The sequence below is a fragment of the Semicossyphus pulcher genome, unplaced genomic scaffold (assembly GCF_022749685.1).
Source record: "Semicossyphus pulcher isolate SPU_LCO1_2020_fin unplaced genomic scaffold, fSemPul1.0.p SCAF_18, whole genome shotgun sequence".
Lineage (NCBI taxonomy): Eukaryota > Metazoa > Chordata > Actinopteri > Labriformes > Labridae > Semicossyphus > Semicossyphus pulcher.
The window spans coordinates 8,311,610-8,326,016 of record NW_027211691.1 but is presented as its reverse complement, the minus strand read 5'-3'; the positions used below and the strand labels follow the sequence as shown (position 1 = coordinate 8,326,016).

The 14,407-nt window shown below is 36.8% G+C and overlaps 1 protein-coding gene across 2 annotated transcripts; it reads right to left on the bottom strand.

The window, feature by feature from the left end:
* Positions 1 to 584: 584 nt before the first annotated feature.
* alg14 (ALG14 UDP-N-acetylglucosaminyltransferase subunit) lies at positions 585 to 11,825 on the bottom strand. Of its 2 annotated transcripts, none has more exons than XM_069667615.1 (4): positions 11,677 to 11,825; positions 8,627 to 8,778; positions 6,783 to 6,905; positions 585 to 1,923 (listed from the first exon to the last, which is right to left on the bottom strand). In XM_069667615.1, the coding sequence occupies exons 1-4, from the start codon at positions 11,819 to 11,821 to the stop codon at positions 1,693 to 1,695; spliced, it is 651 nt and encodes a 216-aa protein (XP_069523716.1). In that variant the 5' UTR covers positions 11,822 to 11,825; the 3' UTR covers positions 585 to 1,692. The 2 variants fall into 2 exon arrangements, with proteins under 2 accessions (XP_069523716.1, XP_069523717.1); XM_069667616.1 differs by having other exon boundaries at positions 11,710 to 11,825.
* Positions 11,826 to 14,407: the final 2,582 nt, after the last annotated feature.

Below are 14,407 nucleotides of genomic sequence, written 5' to 3'. Positions count from 1 at the left end.
TGCTCATGACATATTGAATACGTGCTTTCGTAGATAGATATTTTAAAAACTTTATAGCCTACTTATTCGGAATCATTTTCTTTAAGTTTAGAAGAAGTAAAAAAAACATGGCACAGAAAAACTATTTCAGCATTTTGACCAGCTGTAAGCAAAATGTAGGTAGACTATATTACTCAGCTCTAGAAATCTATGGATAGACTATTCAGCAATAAGACAGTAGGCCTACGATTCAGAATTATACCACTATTAATAATGTTATATTTGCATTCAAATGAAAGACCAACGCTGTGACGCCCTTGCCCCATTGTCAGTACCCATTATCATTATGAAACTTGGTTTGTCTAACGGTTTATCTTACAGATAAGACATAATGATCACCTACTATAACTCGGCAAATGCTTTTGAATATGACATGTATGACTGTGTGAGTAGTGAGCTGTGGTTGTTGAGTTGGTTGAGTGTTTGGATGTTGTTGGTATGTGTTGTCTGTTAAGTAAAAAAATAAAAGTGTAACAGTTCAGGTTTTAAAATATAGTTCAAACTTTTAAGTACACTGTGGAAATCAGGCTAATAAAACAGATGCAAATCTTTAATGTGGCGTGACCCGCATTCTTACACATGAGTGACTTTGTAAATTCTGTTGGCAAATTTGGGATATGATGTCCTGGCTTTCTGGACCCCTTAGGTAGCTTAACTTCTCCAAAATAAGTAGCTTCAATGCAAATGCATGTAGATTTGTTTTGTGTGGTTGCTAAATTGTACTGATAATCACATCTCTTTCTAATCTAGCAAATTTACTTATCACAACATGTAATTTTGTACAAGCTACCCAATGTCCACTTTTGGAACAAACTCACTGGAAATAATTTGATTCACAGGTCGGCCTATCCATTATAACTCTTCTGGGATCTTTTCAAGGGTGTTTAGCCTTCTATGATATGCTGTATAAGTATTTGAAGAGCCCCCCTTCCATCAGTGTAAATAAGGAGAACCACTATATTTTAATACGTATCAAAGCTATAGGCCTGTACTGTCATTAGTTTTCCAGTGTATACTCTATCATTTAGCTACTTTACCAAAACACTGAGGATCAGTTTCTCTGATACAGCCAGTGTGACATGCTAAATGGTTGAACCTTTCTCTCTTATCACGTGAAGCAACTGCAGCTGTGTTTTTGTTCACCCAAGATACCTGAAGATCTAGTCTGCATATAAATCAATTCAGGTACTAGGCTGAATCAGGAAATGTTGCTCTTTACCTGCCCTCCTCCTCTTTGGTTACAACAACAAATCATCAGGGCTCTTCCTATCCAGTGTTTTATTCAGTTACATAAAACACAGCACCAAGTGACAATGCCACCAACACCAACACGCCAACATTTAAAACAATACCCTTAAAAGGTGTCATACAGTAAAAAGTGATTTTTCTTTCCTTTATTCATAAAAAACGGGTCAAAAGAAGTAATGCTTTTGATTTTGAAATCATTTGAAATTGTTTTAAAATGCACTATATTATTCTGCTTTGAAAATGTAAACTGGGTGTGAGTGATATACAATTGAATTTCCTTTTTAGGTCTTGTAACTTTTCTCTATTCACCAGCAGAAGAAAACCAGAGTCAGAGCAGAGTAAAAAACATTTTAACATAATCGATCCTACATTTGCTTAGATTTTGTGCCCGTGTGTAATGTATTTTTACACTATTTTTCCAAGGAAAATTGATTTGGGGTACCTATCCCTCAAGGAAGACCACTGCACAAAGAAATAGTCTGATATTGGGTACAAGATCTTTCCTGTGAGAGAAAGCGTCTGCACCCGGCAAATGCTTTCAACGTAAACTATCAGGACTTTCTTCATTCCCAGAATTCCAAGCAGGAGTCCAGTCACACACAGGGGAACACAGGTCCCTGGGCCATTACAGAGCACCTGAAACAACAAACACAGAAGAGGGAGGAGGATGAGCATATTTCCAAGAAGTCACATAAAGCAAGCAGCATATGGGGACTGATTATGATATCTGTGACAAAACTCAGAAATCACATGAAATGGTTTAAAAAAAAATCCAAGGCATTTGCCAACTAAAGGTCAATATCTGTTTTAACCCATGTCTATCCAGTACAGAGACAGATTTCAGACTGATTTATTTCTCATCTCACCTCTCACTTCTTTTCAGTCAACTATTACCTAATAACCACTTTAATTGTTTATAACTACACTGTAACTTTTCTTCTCATATTCAATAACTGTCTTATTATATTTTGGCTTCTGTTTTAGCTATTTATATTTTTTCTTCACTTTGCTTTTTAATGTCTTGTTTTATGATGCGTTTCTTTGTGTTTGTTGTCTTGTGTAAAGCACTTAAATTGTCTTGTTGCTGAAATGTGCCAAATACATAAACTTGCCTTTCCTTGCCTTATCGAGACTTTGTAAATAACTGGTTCACAATTAATTACTTTGGTAGAGGTGTACTCAAAAGATGTCTGTTCTTAAAAATATGAAGAACGGTAATTATTCACAATATCTATGGGGGGCTGAGTAATATGGCCACAGACCATATCCAATTAACGATTTTTTACGATTGAGGTCATTAATGACATCAATGGCTTGCTGGCGTTTCTGTTTTAGTATCTGAAATGAATGTTCTGCTGTTTTGAGTTGCCACAGACTACAGACAGACAATCTTCAAAGGGGTGATTTGCTGTCTGACACTGGAAAACTGAAAATTGTCAAGTAACTGAGGTGTCCTTTTGAAAACTCTCATTTACTTGCTCTATCATATCAGCATTTTACCTGTGTCTGAAGAGAACTCTCATTGAGCTGTGAACTATGGGAGTTCCAGGCAGCTTAAAGTAAAAATAGATTTTCATTTTCAAAATTACATATTTTTTATCTGAAACAGTAAATATGTTCACCTCTTCAGGCCTTTGTAAATCTTTTAAATAAATGATACAATAAGGAAAAATCCCTATAAGGCGTCATAGGTAGCCATTGATTAGTTTCAGTAAAAAAAAAAAGGCTTCAGCTAGAAGATAGTACAGGAAATTATTTGTTTGTTGTTGATATGTCTTGGGATTTGGAGAGTTAAGTGGTATTCTGCTAGCCAAACAGGACTGAGCTGAACTTTTGCTGAACACTCAGAGAGAAGAAATGTGGTAAATACAAGGTCTAAAGATTCAAAGGGTGAAGAACACAGAAACCGGCATTATGTGTTTGACTTTGTGGTAGCAATGACACATAAAAAAGTGGTCTAAGGGAAGGAGGAGGATGGAGGAGTTGAAGGAGTTTGGGTTTACAGGAAACCAGAAAGAGCTGCTTTGCAGTCTGGAGAAATAATCACAAACTCCTCACTACAGACATAGCAGCATTATAATACTCTCTCCAGACAGCTCTGGAAACGACACTGCCCTGCACTCTGCATTTACAAAGCAGAACAGTTGTATCACTCCTAAGGCTCAACAAGAGACATAGAACATAGTCTTGTTACCAGCAACACAGGTTTAAACAGTAAGCAAATTATTAGAGGTAGTCTTAAATTGTTTATGATACCCTGTCTCAACTTGATGTTTCCCTGTAAACTGTTTTATATGGAGCCTGGAATGTGTAACAAAAAAAACACTGTGTACTTTTATAGTGTCTATCCATAGACACTTTTTAAACTTTTTTTAAGGTTAAACTGTTTTGGGGGTGATAGAGCTATGTCGTAGAAAAAACATTTATGGCATATGTATGTGACTTAAACAAACTTGACTTGACAATTGACACCCTCATTTGGGCAATTGGGAAATACATTTCTAAAAATGTACTTAAAGTTAAGTTTTGTCCTTCCAACACTTGTATCAAATTACTTCCTAAAATAAATTTGTTTCCTTTACATTTACAGGTTATTGCTTCTCTACTCGTCTCTTTTGAAGAAATGTGAGCCCCCAAACAGTTATATACAACCAAACCAACAGAGCAACAACAAAAGCTCTTATTGGCATGACCCCACACATAGCATCAACTGGCGTATAGCAGCTATCTATATTTGAGAAATCTATATGTGATGAGATATACCACTTTTTGCTGCGTTCAGCACCTCTCTATAAATATAATGCAGTTACTTATAGCATTGTGTTGTAATGTTATGAAAGCCTGGTGGCCCTGCTGGATTTGATTCATATTATTGTATAATTCGCAGAATCACTGTAATGATCATGAGAGAGGTTGGAGCTTCACAACTGTTCTTCAGCCATGGTGCAGTCATAACCCTGACATTGACATTGAACATTCCTTGCATGACTACCCTGGCACTAAGTCCCCGCTTTGTCTTAAACCACCACTGTTAACCAGAAGGTTCTACTGGACAGACATCCAGAGTGACTTTTCATTGGAAATCTGCTCTCAACTCATATATGCTCTATATACAGTTTGCACAGACCAGTGGCAGGCTATATTATCTGTACTTCTATCAGAGGTGAAAAGCAGACAGATTATTTTTTACTGACAAAGAGAGTTCTTAGAGAGGTTTTTTAAACTCAGATTTAGAAATGTTGTACCACTACCCACATATCAGTATTAAGCCTTGGTAGTGAAAAATGGTAATAACTATAAATACTGAACCATGAAGATTTAATCACTATCACTTTAACAACTAAAACATTTGGTATTTGTGAAAAATGAAAGAATGCTTTATGAAATTTATACCATTTTTGATATAACTCCTTGATTTGTCAGGAATTTATCTTTATAACTTATGTAGGCATTTTATTTTGTTAGTCAAAACAAAACATTGGTCTCAGACATTTTTTTCATTAACAAAATTTTCTATCATTCATGTTGATTTGTATTTTGCTTATGATGTTGTTACATGCACTATTCTTTTTAGCACCAGGTCTGTGAAAAATGAAATTTCATTCATCTGTATACCTTGTATGAGGATGAATTACAATAAAGTTGATTTCACTTCTCAATAGATTTAGCTATAGTTATAACTGTCATAGATAAATCCTTATCCACCACTCCTACTGGTAACTTTTACCAGCATATCTAATGACAGCTACAAAATCTAAGTGCATATTTTTTTGGAGTGTGCAGGACTCTGTCACGGACATTTTACGACACTGTGGTGGTGTCTGCAGTCTTCTATGCTGTGGTCTGCTGGAAAGAGAAAGGGACAGGAAGAGACTGAACAAACTAGTCAGGACGGCCGGTTCTGTCCTGGACTGTTCTCTGGACTCCATAGAGGAGGTGGGTGAGAGGAGGATGTTATTAAAACTGACATCGATCATGGACAACCCCTCTCACCCCCTGCTTAGACTGTGGAGGCCTTTAGCAGCTCCTTCAGCAGCAGACTGAGACACCCACCCTGCAAGAAGGAGCGCTACCGCATGTCCTTCATACCCACTGCTGTGGGTCTCTATAACACCTCATAGTGTAATATCTGTACTGTAACTATCATCAAACATTTATTCTACAATTATACATATTCTCATTTCCATACATAGTTCATGATGCTATGCAGTAATTGTGTGCAATAATTTCTGCTGCAATATAACAGCGATATTTTTCCATCTCATTCTGGTTTTTAATCATAATTCACACACATGAAAGGAACACACGTGTTTTGATTATAAAAATCAGGCTGGAGCCTATCCCAGCTGTCATTGGGAGAAAGGACTGGTAGCCAGTCAATCACAGGGCTGACACATAGAGACAGTCAATCTTTCGCACTCACACCCACACCTATGGGCAATTTAGAGTCACCAATTAACCTTACAAGCATGTCTTTGGACTGTGGGAGGAAGCCGGAGACCCCGGAGAGAACCCAGTCATGACATTCTCCCACACCTTTGACATTAGACGTCAATAGATGCATCCACTCTCTGATGTGTCTTTTGGAGAAATGCCATCAATGCTGTCCCTACAAAGCACTGGAGAGGGGATTTTTGGGAAGAGAGAAGGTTTCAAAATTTGGTCTCCCCTACTGTGTCAGATAGGTCACTGAACGCAGAGGGCCAAGCAAAAATAATACTTTATTGCTGGGGTGTTTGTCTTTATTGAAAGCTGATTTGCACAGCTGCCCAACACAAACCACTGCCTGTGAATGTGTCATTTTATTATATCTGACAGCTACTGTAAGGTTTCCATTACACTCTTTGTCTCTTAGGCTCCAATAACAAACTATGTTATATAGTGTAAACCTTAACTACAGCATGTCCCTCTTTAAAGTGGGAAAGCTTCAGCAGCATTTATCTTCTAATCTAGCCCATTTCCATCTAAAGTGAAAATGTTTGTTGAATACCAAAAGCTATATGGTGGGTTTACTGAAGCTCATTTACTGGTGTTTGTTATATTTTTCAGGCTCCTTCCCTTATTCTTGTCACAGTGCATAGATGTCTTCTAATAATGGTGCATCTTGGACAAAGATGCCCACATAAATTCGGTCATATATTGCATTTTTTTCTACAGTAAATGCTTTAAATACTACTCAAAGACACTGACACTTATTTTAAATGTTTCCTGGTTCAAAATTAGATATTATTAAATATATTCTGAGAATGAAGATATCTTTTAAAAGCCATTAATTCTATTAATGCCACAGAGATAACATAATTCAATGGGCCTGATTTGTGCAACCCAGGGGAAATGCAATTGTTGCATGTTACATAAACAGGATGTATTTATTGTCTAAAATGTAAAATGATCTGCGTATGGACACTGTAATTGCAGGATGAAGTTGAATGGATGTGTGCTCCAACGGAATGCTGTGTGAAAAAAGCTATTGACAGGTCTCTAGATCTACTCACCATGTCAGGTCTAAGTCTGAAAACTAGCGGGAAGGAGTACCACAGGGCGTTCAGAGTGCTGATAAGAGAGGAACTCCAAGACTGATGCACCTCCCGGCTCCGTGGGATGCGAAAAATGGTGAACTGGGAAATAAGGTCACAAGCCATTAGAGGCGGTAAGAGACTATGCAATTTTATTTTTGTTGACTACTACACTTCTACACATCAGTAAAGGTTCAGTTTATCCAAATCACATAAAATATGATCAATGCAGAAAAGTTTAGTTAGATTTTAGCCGACAGCTCTATGCAATGGATTATTTATTTTAGTTCCCAAGCTCAAGGCCTCAAAATAACACATAACCTAACCAAGTAGTTGTATTGCCTAAACCTAACAAAGTAAGTGGTTCATGTTTTTAAAATGGTCACAGTATGGTAAGTTGTAGGCACAAACAATACTGGTTAGGTATTTGAAATGACCATGGTTTAACATAAAACAATAAATAAACATACATTTTACATAGGACATGAACAGCGGTCCCCAGTACTCCTGGGTGAAAGAGCTCCCTGACAGAAATCAAATCAAAGTCCTAAAGAAAAACTTGCAGTCAACAAGCACTAGCCAAGCCTGCAGCCTACGCATTAGAGGTTGTGCAACAATGCAGGCCTAAAGTCCTTGAACTCTATGCATTTCTATCATATAACTGGGACATTATACCCAGTTCAATTCTGGCAGGATACATTTGCTTCATGTCATCATGTCAGCCCTTTCTTTCCCCTATTTTCTGACTATATTTGTACTGTAAGAAGTTTAATGAAGGCAAAAGGCCAAAGAGAGAAAATATTTTGTCTTTCTTATGAGTAACTGAGTCATTATCAATTTGTGTCTTTGTCCAAATACCAAACATAAACCACATAATTCTACATTATGTGGTTTAAACACATTATGTTTTGTAATGATTATTCTGTGAATAATAGATAATAGGTCTGCAATAAAATCTTTCACTAACATAGATAAACTGTATATTCCTTTTTGTTCAAGTTCTTCTCACTGATGTTTTGGTGTGTTGTATTAGGCACTCAAACTCAAATTATGTCAATAGTACAAGAGAAGCAAAAATAAATGTGTACTCATGCCACCTGCTGGTGAGTACTAACACTTTATCCCTGACATTCCCATTAGTTACTGTATGCCATTGCTCACTATATCAATCATTTCATCAGCTTTCTCTGACAGCTCAATCCATATTTTGTGGAAAGCCAATATGCACACTAGTCTGTAACTTCCACATTTGTATACAGGTGTATATACCTTTAATTTAATTTTATTTATTTTATATATGTTTATTTGTATTATATGTGTAAAAGTGAGTGGCAGGTTTGCATGTTGCACAAACTGACACAGCTTTTTAGGTCTCACTGTTGTTAACTATATAACTCACTTGCTGACAATTAGCCTGGGCTAATGCACGTTAAAACTTTTGTGATGGTCTCAAACCTAACCAAAACACACACGCTGTTTTTTTCCCCCTTTAATTTTGTATAATGTAAAAAAAATGTATTTAAAATATCAGTTTACAAATTGGCTGACAATTTAATGCATCAGTGGTCAAGTATAATTACAACTACTTAAAATGGCCATTTATTCATATCCCTTCAGGCATCAATAAGTGCTGCAGATAGCTACAGTAGTTCAACAGCTCAGGTATCCCACATAACCTACTGTTCCACAACACTACTGTGGTGTAAAAATGAAAAAAAAAAAAATTGAATTTGACAAATTGTTGGGGAAGATTCAGCAATGCCTTTATATTCAGAGAAGTTATCTCATCTATACCCATATCTAATCCTTGTACAACTGTATACCTGTGACTCAGAGTTTGAGTGTTGTTTAGAGCTTTCAAAGGTGCAGATTCTCTCCTCACTCATCCCGTCAGTATCAGCAATAACATAGTGTCGAGGTGTATAAGCTGCAGACAGGCACTCCATGAGCCTCAGGATCTCTGAGGTGTGTCCACCTTAGAGGACACACAAGCAACATTGTCAACTACACGCATGTGATTAAAACGTGATACGATAAATACAAACAAGCACCCTGTGAAGTTTCAATACAGTATTATTAAGACTAGATGGAATATTGCCATAAAAATTCACATTCCAATTTCCATCACATATTCTTCATAATCTCTTAAATTACCAAATATTTTTCGGATTTACTAAGTGATTTAAAAAAAATACACTTAGTCCGTGAGCCAGGACTCCAAATTTGGGCCACCGGTACCATCTGGGGAGAATAATTCTCATAGTGATTTTTTGGCAAGGTATACACCCCTAGTGCAAGAAAATATATGACAGCATTGCAGTGGTAGTAGCTTTCTGGGTATACAAGAACAGAATAAAGCATTCTACTTCAAACTGATGGTTCTCTCTTATTATTGACCCTCTCTCTTTGAATGAGTGTTCAGATGATGTTCTGAATGAGATTTTAAAAAGTCCTAAGGAATTGTATGAAGGGAATGTTTTGAAAATCACCTAAATGACAACTTCTTAGCCTTTTTTTTTTTTTTACAATGTAAGTCTATGGGATGGCTGTTCAAACCATGCCCACTTTGAACTTTAACTTCTCTTTCATACTTTAAGCTAGAAACTCCATTCAAACTTTAAGGGGGTCACCACTTTTAGCACTTAATTACTCTTATTCAACTTTTTGATACCTTTTGTACTTTTTGAGAAATCGCAGTTGAAGTTTTATACTTTTTTCAACCTTTACAATGGGATCCTAGACTGTACAGGCTGTACTTTTACTTAATTAACACATTTTCAAACTGTGACAGTTCACAAAACTTTATACAAATAAAATACATCAAACCCTTCTACAATGATATATAATACAACATTTCAGGTGTTTGGGGGAATGAGAAATCCAATTTTGAATTTATTTCTTAATTAACCTTAATCCTACCAGATGGGGTACTTGCAGACCCCAGAGGTATACTTTTATTCATATCACACAGGTGTTTTTATTCATTCAAGTCAATTTGTCCCTTATGACTTAATATCATTGTTTTCTGTTTCTGTTTTAGTGCTTTTTATAAATGTATTGGGGTCCTGGGTAACCCCAGTCAAAAGCACCCAATTCCGCCTATGCAGGTTTAATAGATGGAACTATTTATTGAGGTCATGTTTGCCATGGGTCCTAACTCAAAGTATCACACACTGTCCAGGAGGGGCACTCTGCCTGTCATTTTGAAGGAGATAGGCACAGATGCAGCAGACACAGATTTCCCCATGTACTCTATGACAGAATACTGCTGTCCTGAGGTAAGATGATGTTCAAAGTCAGAAATACAATATATAATTTTACAATAAAATGTTTTATGACTATCAAATTAAATGTTTTTGTTATGTTATGCAAGATAAGACTGTAAAATCACCAATGTAGGTTGCAGAGTAAGAGGGCAAGAAGGAGGTGTATGAAAGAAGAAGGATTTGAGGTTTTCTCTGCTTTCTCAGATTTCAAGAATACTTTTTTTTTTCAGACGACACTAATTACATAACTAATAATGTTTTGAGTTAACATTTTGCTATGACGGTTGTTTCTTACAGTAGTTTATTCTTCGGGTCCCCAGGGACCCCAGTCAGTAGTCCTTGTATTGGTAGGATGGGGGTTAATTGTGTGTATTTTTTTTAATTTTCAGGAAATGGAGACTTAGTTGATCATCATTATCTATTACTGGCATCACAGGGACTATACATTACATGAGATGTGTTTCTCATGTAATGTAAAATTTCCTCTGTAGATAACCTAAAGAATGACTACAATGTTTGCATTCATAGATTCTAAGATTTACTATGTAATTCAACAAACTAAATTAGTGTCAAATTAGTGTCAGTATGAGGCACAGGTAAATTTTACATTTTTATACATAGGCTACAACCACACTAATATGTTTTCTTACTTGGCATAAACATAGCAAAACTTATGTGTGCTCAAATAAAAACATATTAGTGTGGATCTAGCCATACATTAATATCACCTTTGCAGCACCTTACCAGCATAAAGTAATTATCTTGTTCAGAAACCTTCTGTTATACACTTATCCTTGTAATTCTATGAGTATATCCTACAGTAACACTATGGAAAATACTATGACATTCATAAAACTCAAGACTCTCCAAATGAGGTTTTTCATCTTTTGAGGGGTGGAGTAACATTTTCTGCTGTACTGATCTTAAATGGAACTTATACAAAAAGAAAAAGTAATTAGTTATTTGAAATCCAAAATAAATTATCTACAAATATGTGGATATATGCGACCTAGATTTTTATTGACTTTGCCAAAATAAACAGACAAATATTTTTCTAAAAATGAAATGATTCAGTCTACTAAAATTGGGCACTGTACTGCGAGTGCCACCAATGACACAGTTTTCAATGTAGAATTTTATAACAACTCAGCTATCATTGTGACAAATTTCAATGTTGAGGGATCACTGATGACAAAATACCACTAGGTTGAATATACGTATATGTTTATATTGGCCACTTTACAGAAATGTTTTTAAGGTAGTGTCATAAAATGCATGACAGCACACATAAAGCTATGAGCATTATTCCCCTCACACGGTACCGTTTAAATAATTTCAATCAGACGGAATTCTGTATTTTTTTATATTTATATATTAAAAATATTAAAAACGTTGCAAAATGTTCTGTTATAAAAATCCCTAACAAAATGTTTTTACTGTCCAATGTAGCCTACCGTACTACACAAGGTTAGCGTGGAGGCTAAGGAAGTCAGCACTGACTTAACATGGGAACGTATTGTGCTCTATCGCTCTTGCAGTATGGGGACAGAGAACAGCATATCCGAGGTACCATGGTACATGGGGTAAGTTATTCTCAGAAACGTTACCAGATCCAGCAACGACGAGAACAGTGACCGGACCTTTGATTCCAGGTTGACTGTCTGATCCACTCTTCACAACAATATATAACCGAATAATAAATAACAAACATATTAGTAGAATAGCAAACGTCACTCCAACCAGGAACACCATGACGACTACGGTAGCCCTGTAGGACCAAATTGGAGGCGGTGCTTTGGGTGCTTTGACGTGTTAAATCCCCGAGTTAAGACTTTCAGGAGGCTCTGCCTCTCAAGCTGCGTTCTAAACATCCAAATGTTTTTCATATTAGCTGTGTCTGAAATGACTCACTACAACTATATAGTCAACTATTTAGTGAGTTGGAAGAAGTGGATGATTTTGCGGATTTCGGACACCACCATAGTCTGAGTCTGTAGCCTAGTGATTCTCAAACTGTGGGGCGTGCCCCCCGGCGGCATGACTGGGTGGGCGCGTCACCGCTCCTGTATGTTTTTTGAAAATGTAGCAGGCGGAACTATGTACAGATGCACACAGAGAAAAAGTCTAGCATTGCCAATGGACAAATACATTACAGGAGCGAAAACAAAAACAGCTGTCGCGTCAGATACCAACAAGACAACGTCGGCCGGCGTTAAGGCTGACCAACCGCCAAAATCCAAAAAGTCAAGAAAATATGACGAAGCTTATCTTGCTCTTGGATTTACAGCAAATGTGGTAGGAGATGAAGAGAGACCTCTCTGTGTTATCTGAAAAGTCTGGCAGCTGCAGCAAAAATCTGTTTGTTGTTTTTCTTAGCACAGATTGGACATTATTGTTATTGTTCTGAAAAAGTTATTGCACATTTTGTTATATTTCTATTTGAAAAAGTCTGATGGAGCAACTGAAATTGGGTTTTTTTTGCACAGCAAATTACTCAGAGAAAAGTGAAAAGAATGGTCACGATCTTGACTTTCTTTCAATAAAAGTTAAACTTGACCCATTTGTGACAATTTTGTTGGGGTGGGGGGCCTGGAAATATTTCTTTCTCCAAAGGGGGGCATGACAGATAAAGTTTGAGAACCACTGCTCTAGCTATAGTTTGTTTAATAAGGGCAATACTTTCTTTCATTCTATTATTCATACAGCCTAAGATTCCAACACAAAAAATATTTTTTTTTGTTTGCCATATTTTTGTTTTGTAGTCATATTGATAGGGTGACACACACTTCCTTACCTCCTTAAATCTACTTGTTTACATTGTAAATTGTGTGTGTGTGGGTGTGTTAGTGTGTGTGTGAGAGTGAGAGTGTGTTTTATTCAAAATATTGAGGAAATCAATTATCCACAAGGCTTAACTTATATTTGGGGACGTGCTTTTTACTTGTAGATGCAGTTTTGTGTGGTATTGTGACTTCAGTATAGATGAATACGCTACTAAAACTTGAAAAAATTAAAAGTAGTGTCATATTCACCATAATGTAATATATTGCCCTCAAGATAGACTTCCAGTGAAGAAAATATGATATACTGCCTTTAGGGTATGTCCTTGCAGAATCATAATCAGTACACTGCAAAAAAGGAATTTCAAGAATTGTTTCTCGTAAATGAGAGTTATTCTTTTGACTAAAAAGACAAATTATCTTGTCAAGCAAGTTTTTCTTCAGAAGATTCATCTGACTTTGTCTTAATAAGATGTTCCAGCTCATATTTGTTTTGGCTATGGCAGTGCCACAGCTTAGGGGTATTGCACAAAAGTAGAATAAAGAAATCCAGGATAACTGAGAAAGCCCAGCTTGACCTATTTTAATCTGCGCATCCTGGCTTAATTGGTTGCAGGTTCGCCAAGCCAGGATGAGAAGGCGCAGCTATGTCATGCCAGGTGCAGATCGTCAGGATAAGTGCACGTTCAAGGCATTCTTTAATAGACCACGGGATCGACCACGGGATCGATCACAGAATCGCGGATGGAAAAATGGACAAGACTTGCGCATCATACTTTTCATCAGCAGAAGATGAGTAAAAGCAATTAACAACTCGAGCTGGGTCAGACCAGTACTACATAGAACACAGCTGTCTAGCTGACTGACACAGATTCAAGGTACACAGTGTATTTTATACATTACAGAAAGAATTCCTTCACGCTGAGACAAAGCTAGATGTAATTGTTATGACTTTAGCTGAGGCGCCTGACTATCTAGAGTTTACCCTTGGCCTTGGAGATCTCAGCCCCAGACAAGGCCACCAACTATCTCTCTAAGCCAGAAGGAGCAACAGTAAATCATGTACAAGACCCTGGAGAGGAGCAAACACTATCTCTAAAATAATCATACGCATGCATCATCAAGTTAACCATAGCTGATTATGTCATGATTATTGACTCCATAATATTAAAGAAATTTAAACACATGATCCAACAGGTTAACACAAAAATTTCCTTCACAACTCCCCACTTTTTATCATTAACTGATAATTAAATTTGAGTATATAAGCCTTCAGCAACATCAGAATGTAAACCCTGTTTTACAGTTTAATTACACTCGTCACACAGAAGGGGAGTAAAAGAATCATGGTAAAAATCATTGTAATACCTGCTGTCTTCTGAGAATTGTCAATACTTTCCCATGTATGATATCATGTCTGTGTCATAGTTGGGGAAAGGGAAAAGGTCTGGTGAGCGGGGGTCATCAGGGAGGTCAGTGTCAGTTTGGATCAGTGCTTTGAACGTCAGCTGCTTAGTCAAATCACGCATTAGTCTGGTGTGTTTGATTGGTCAGGTCA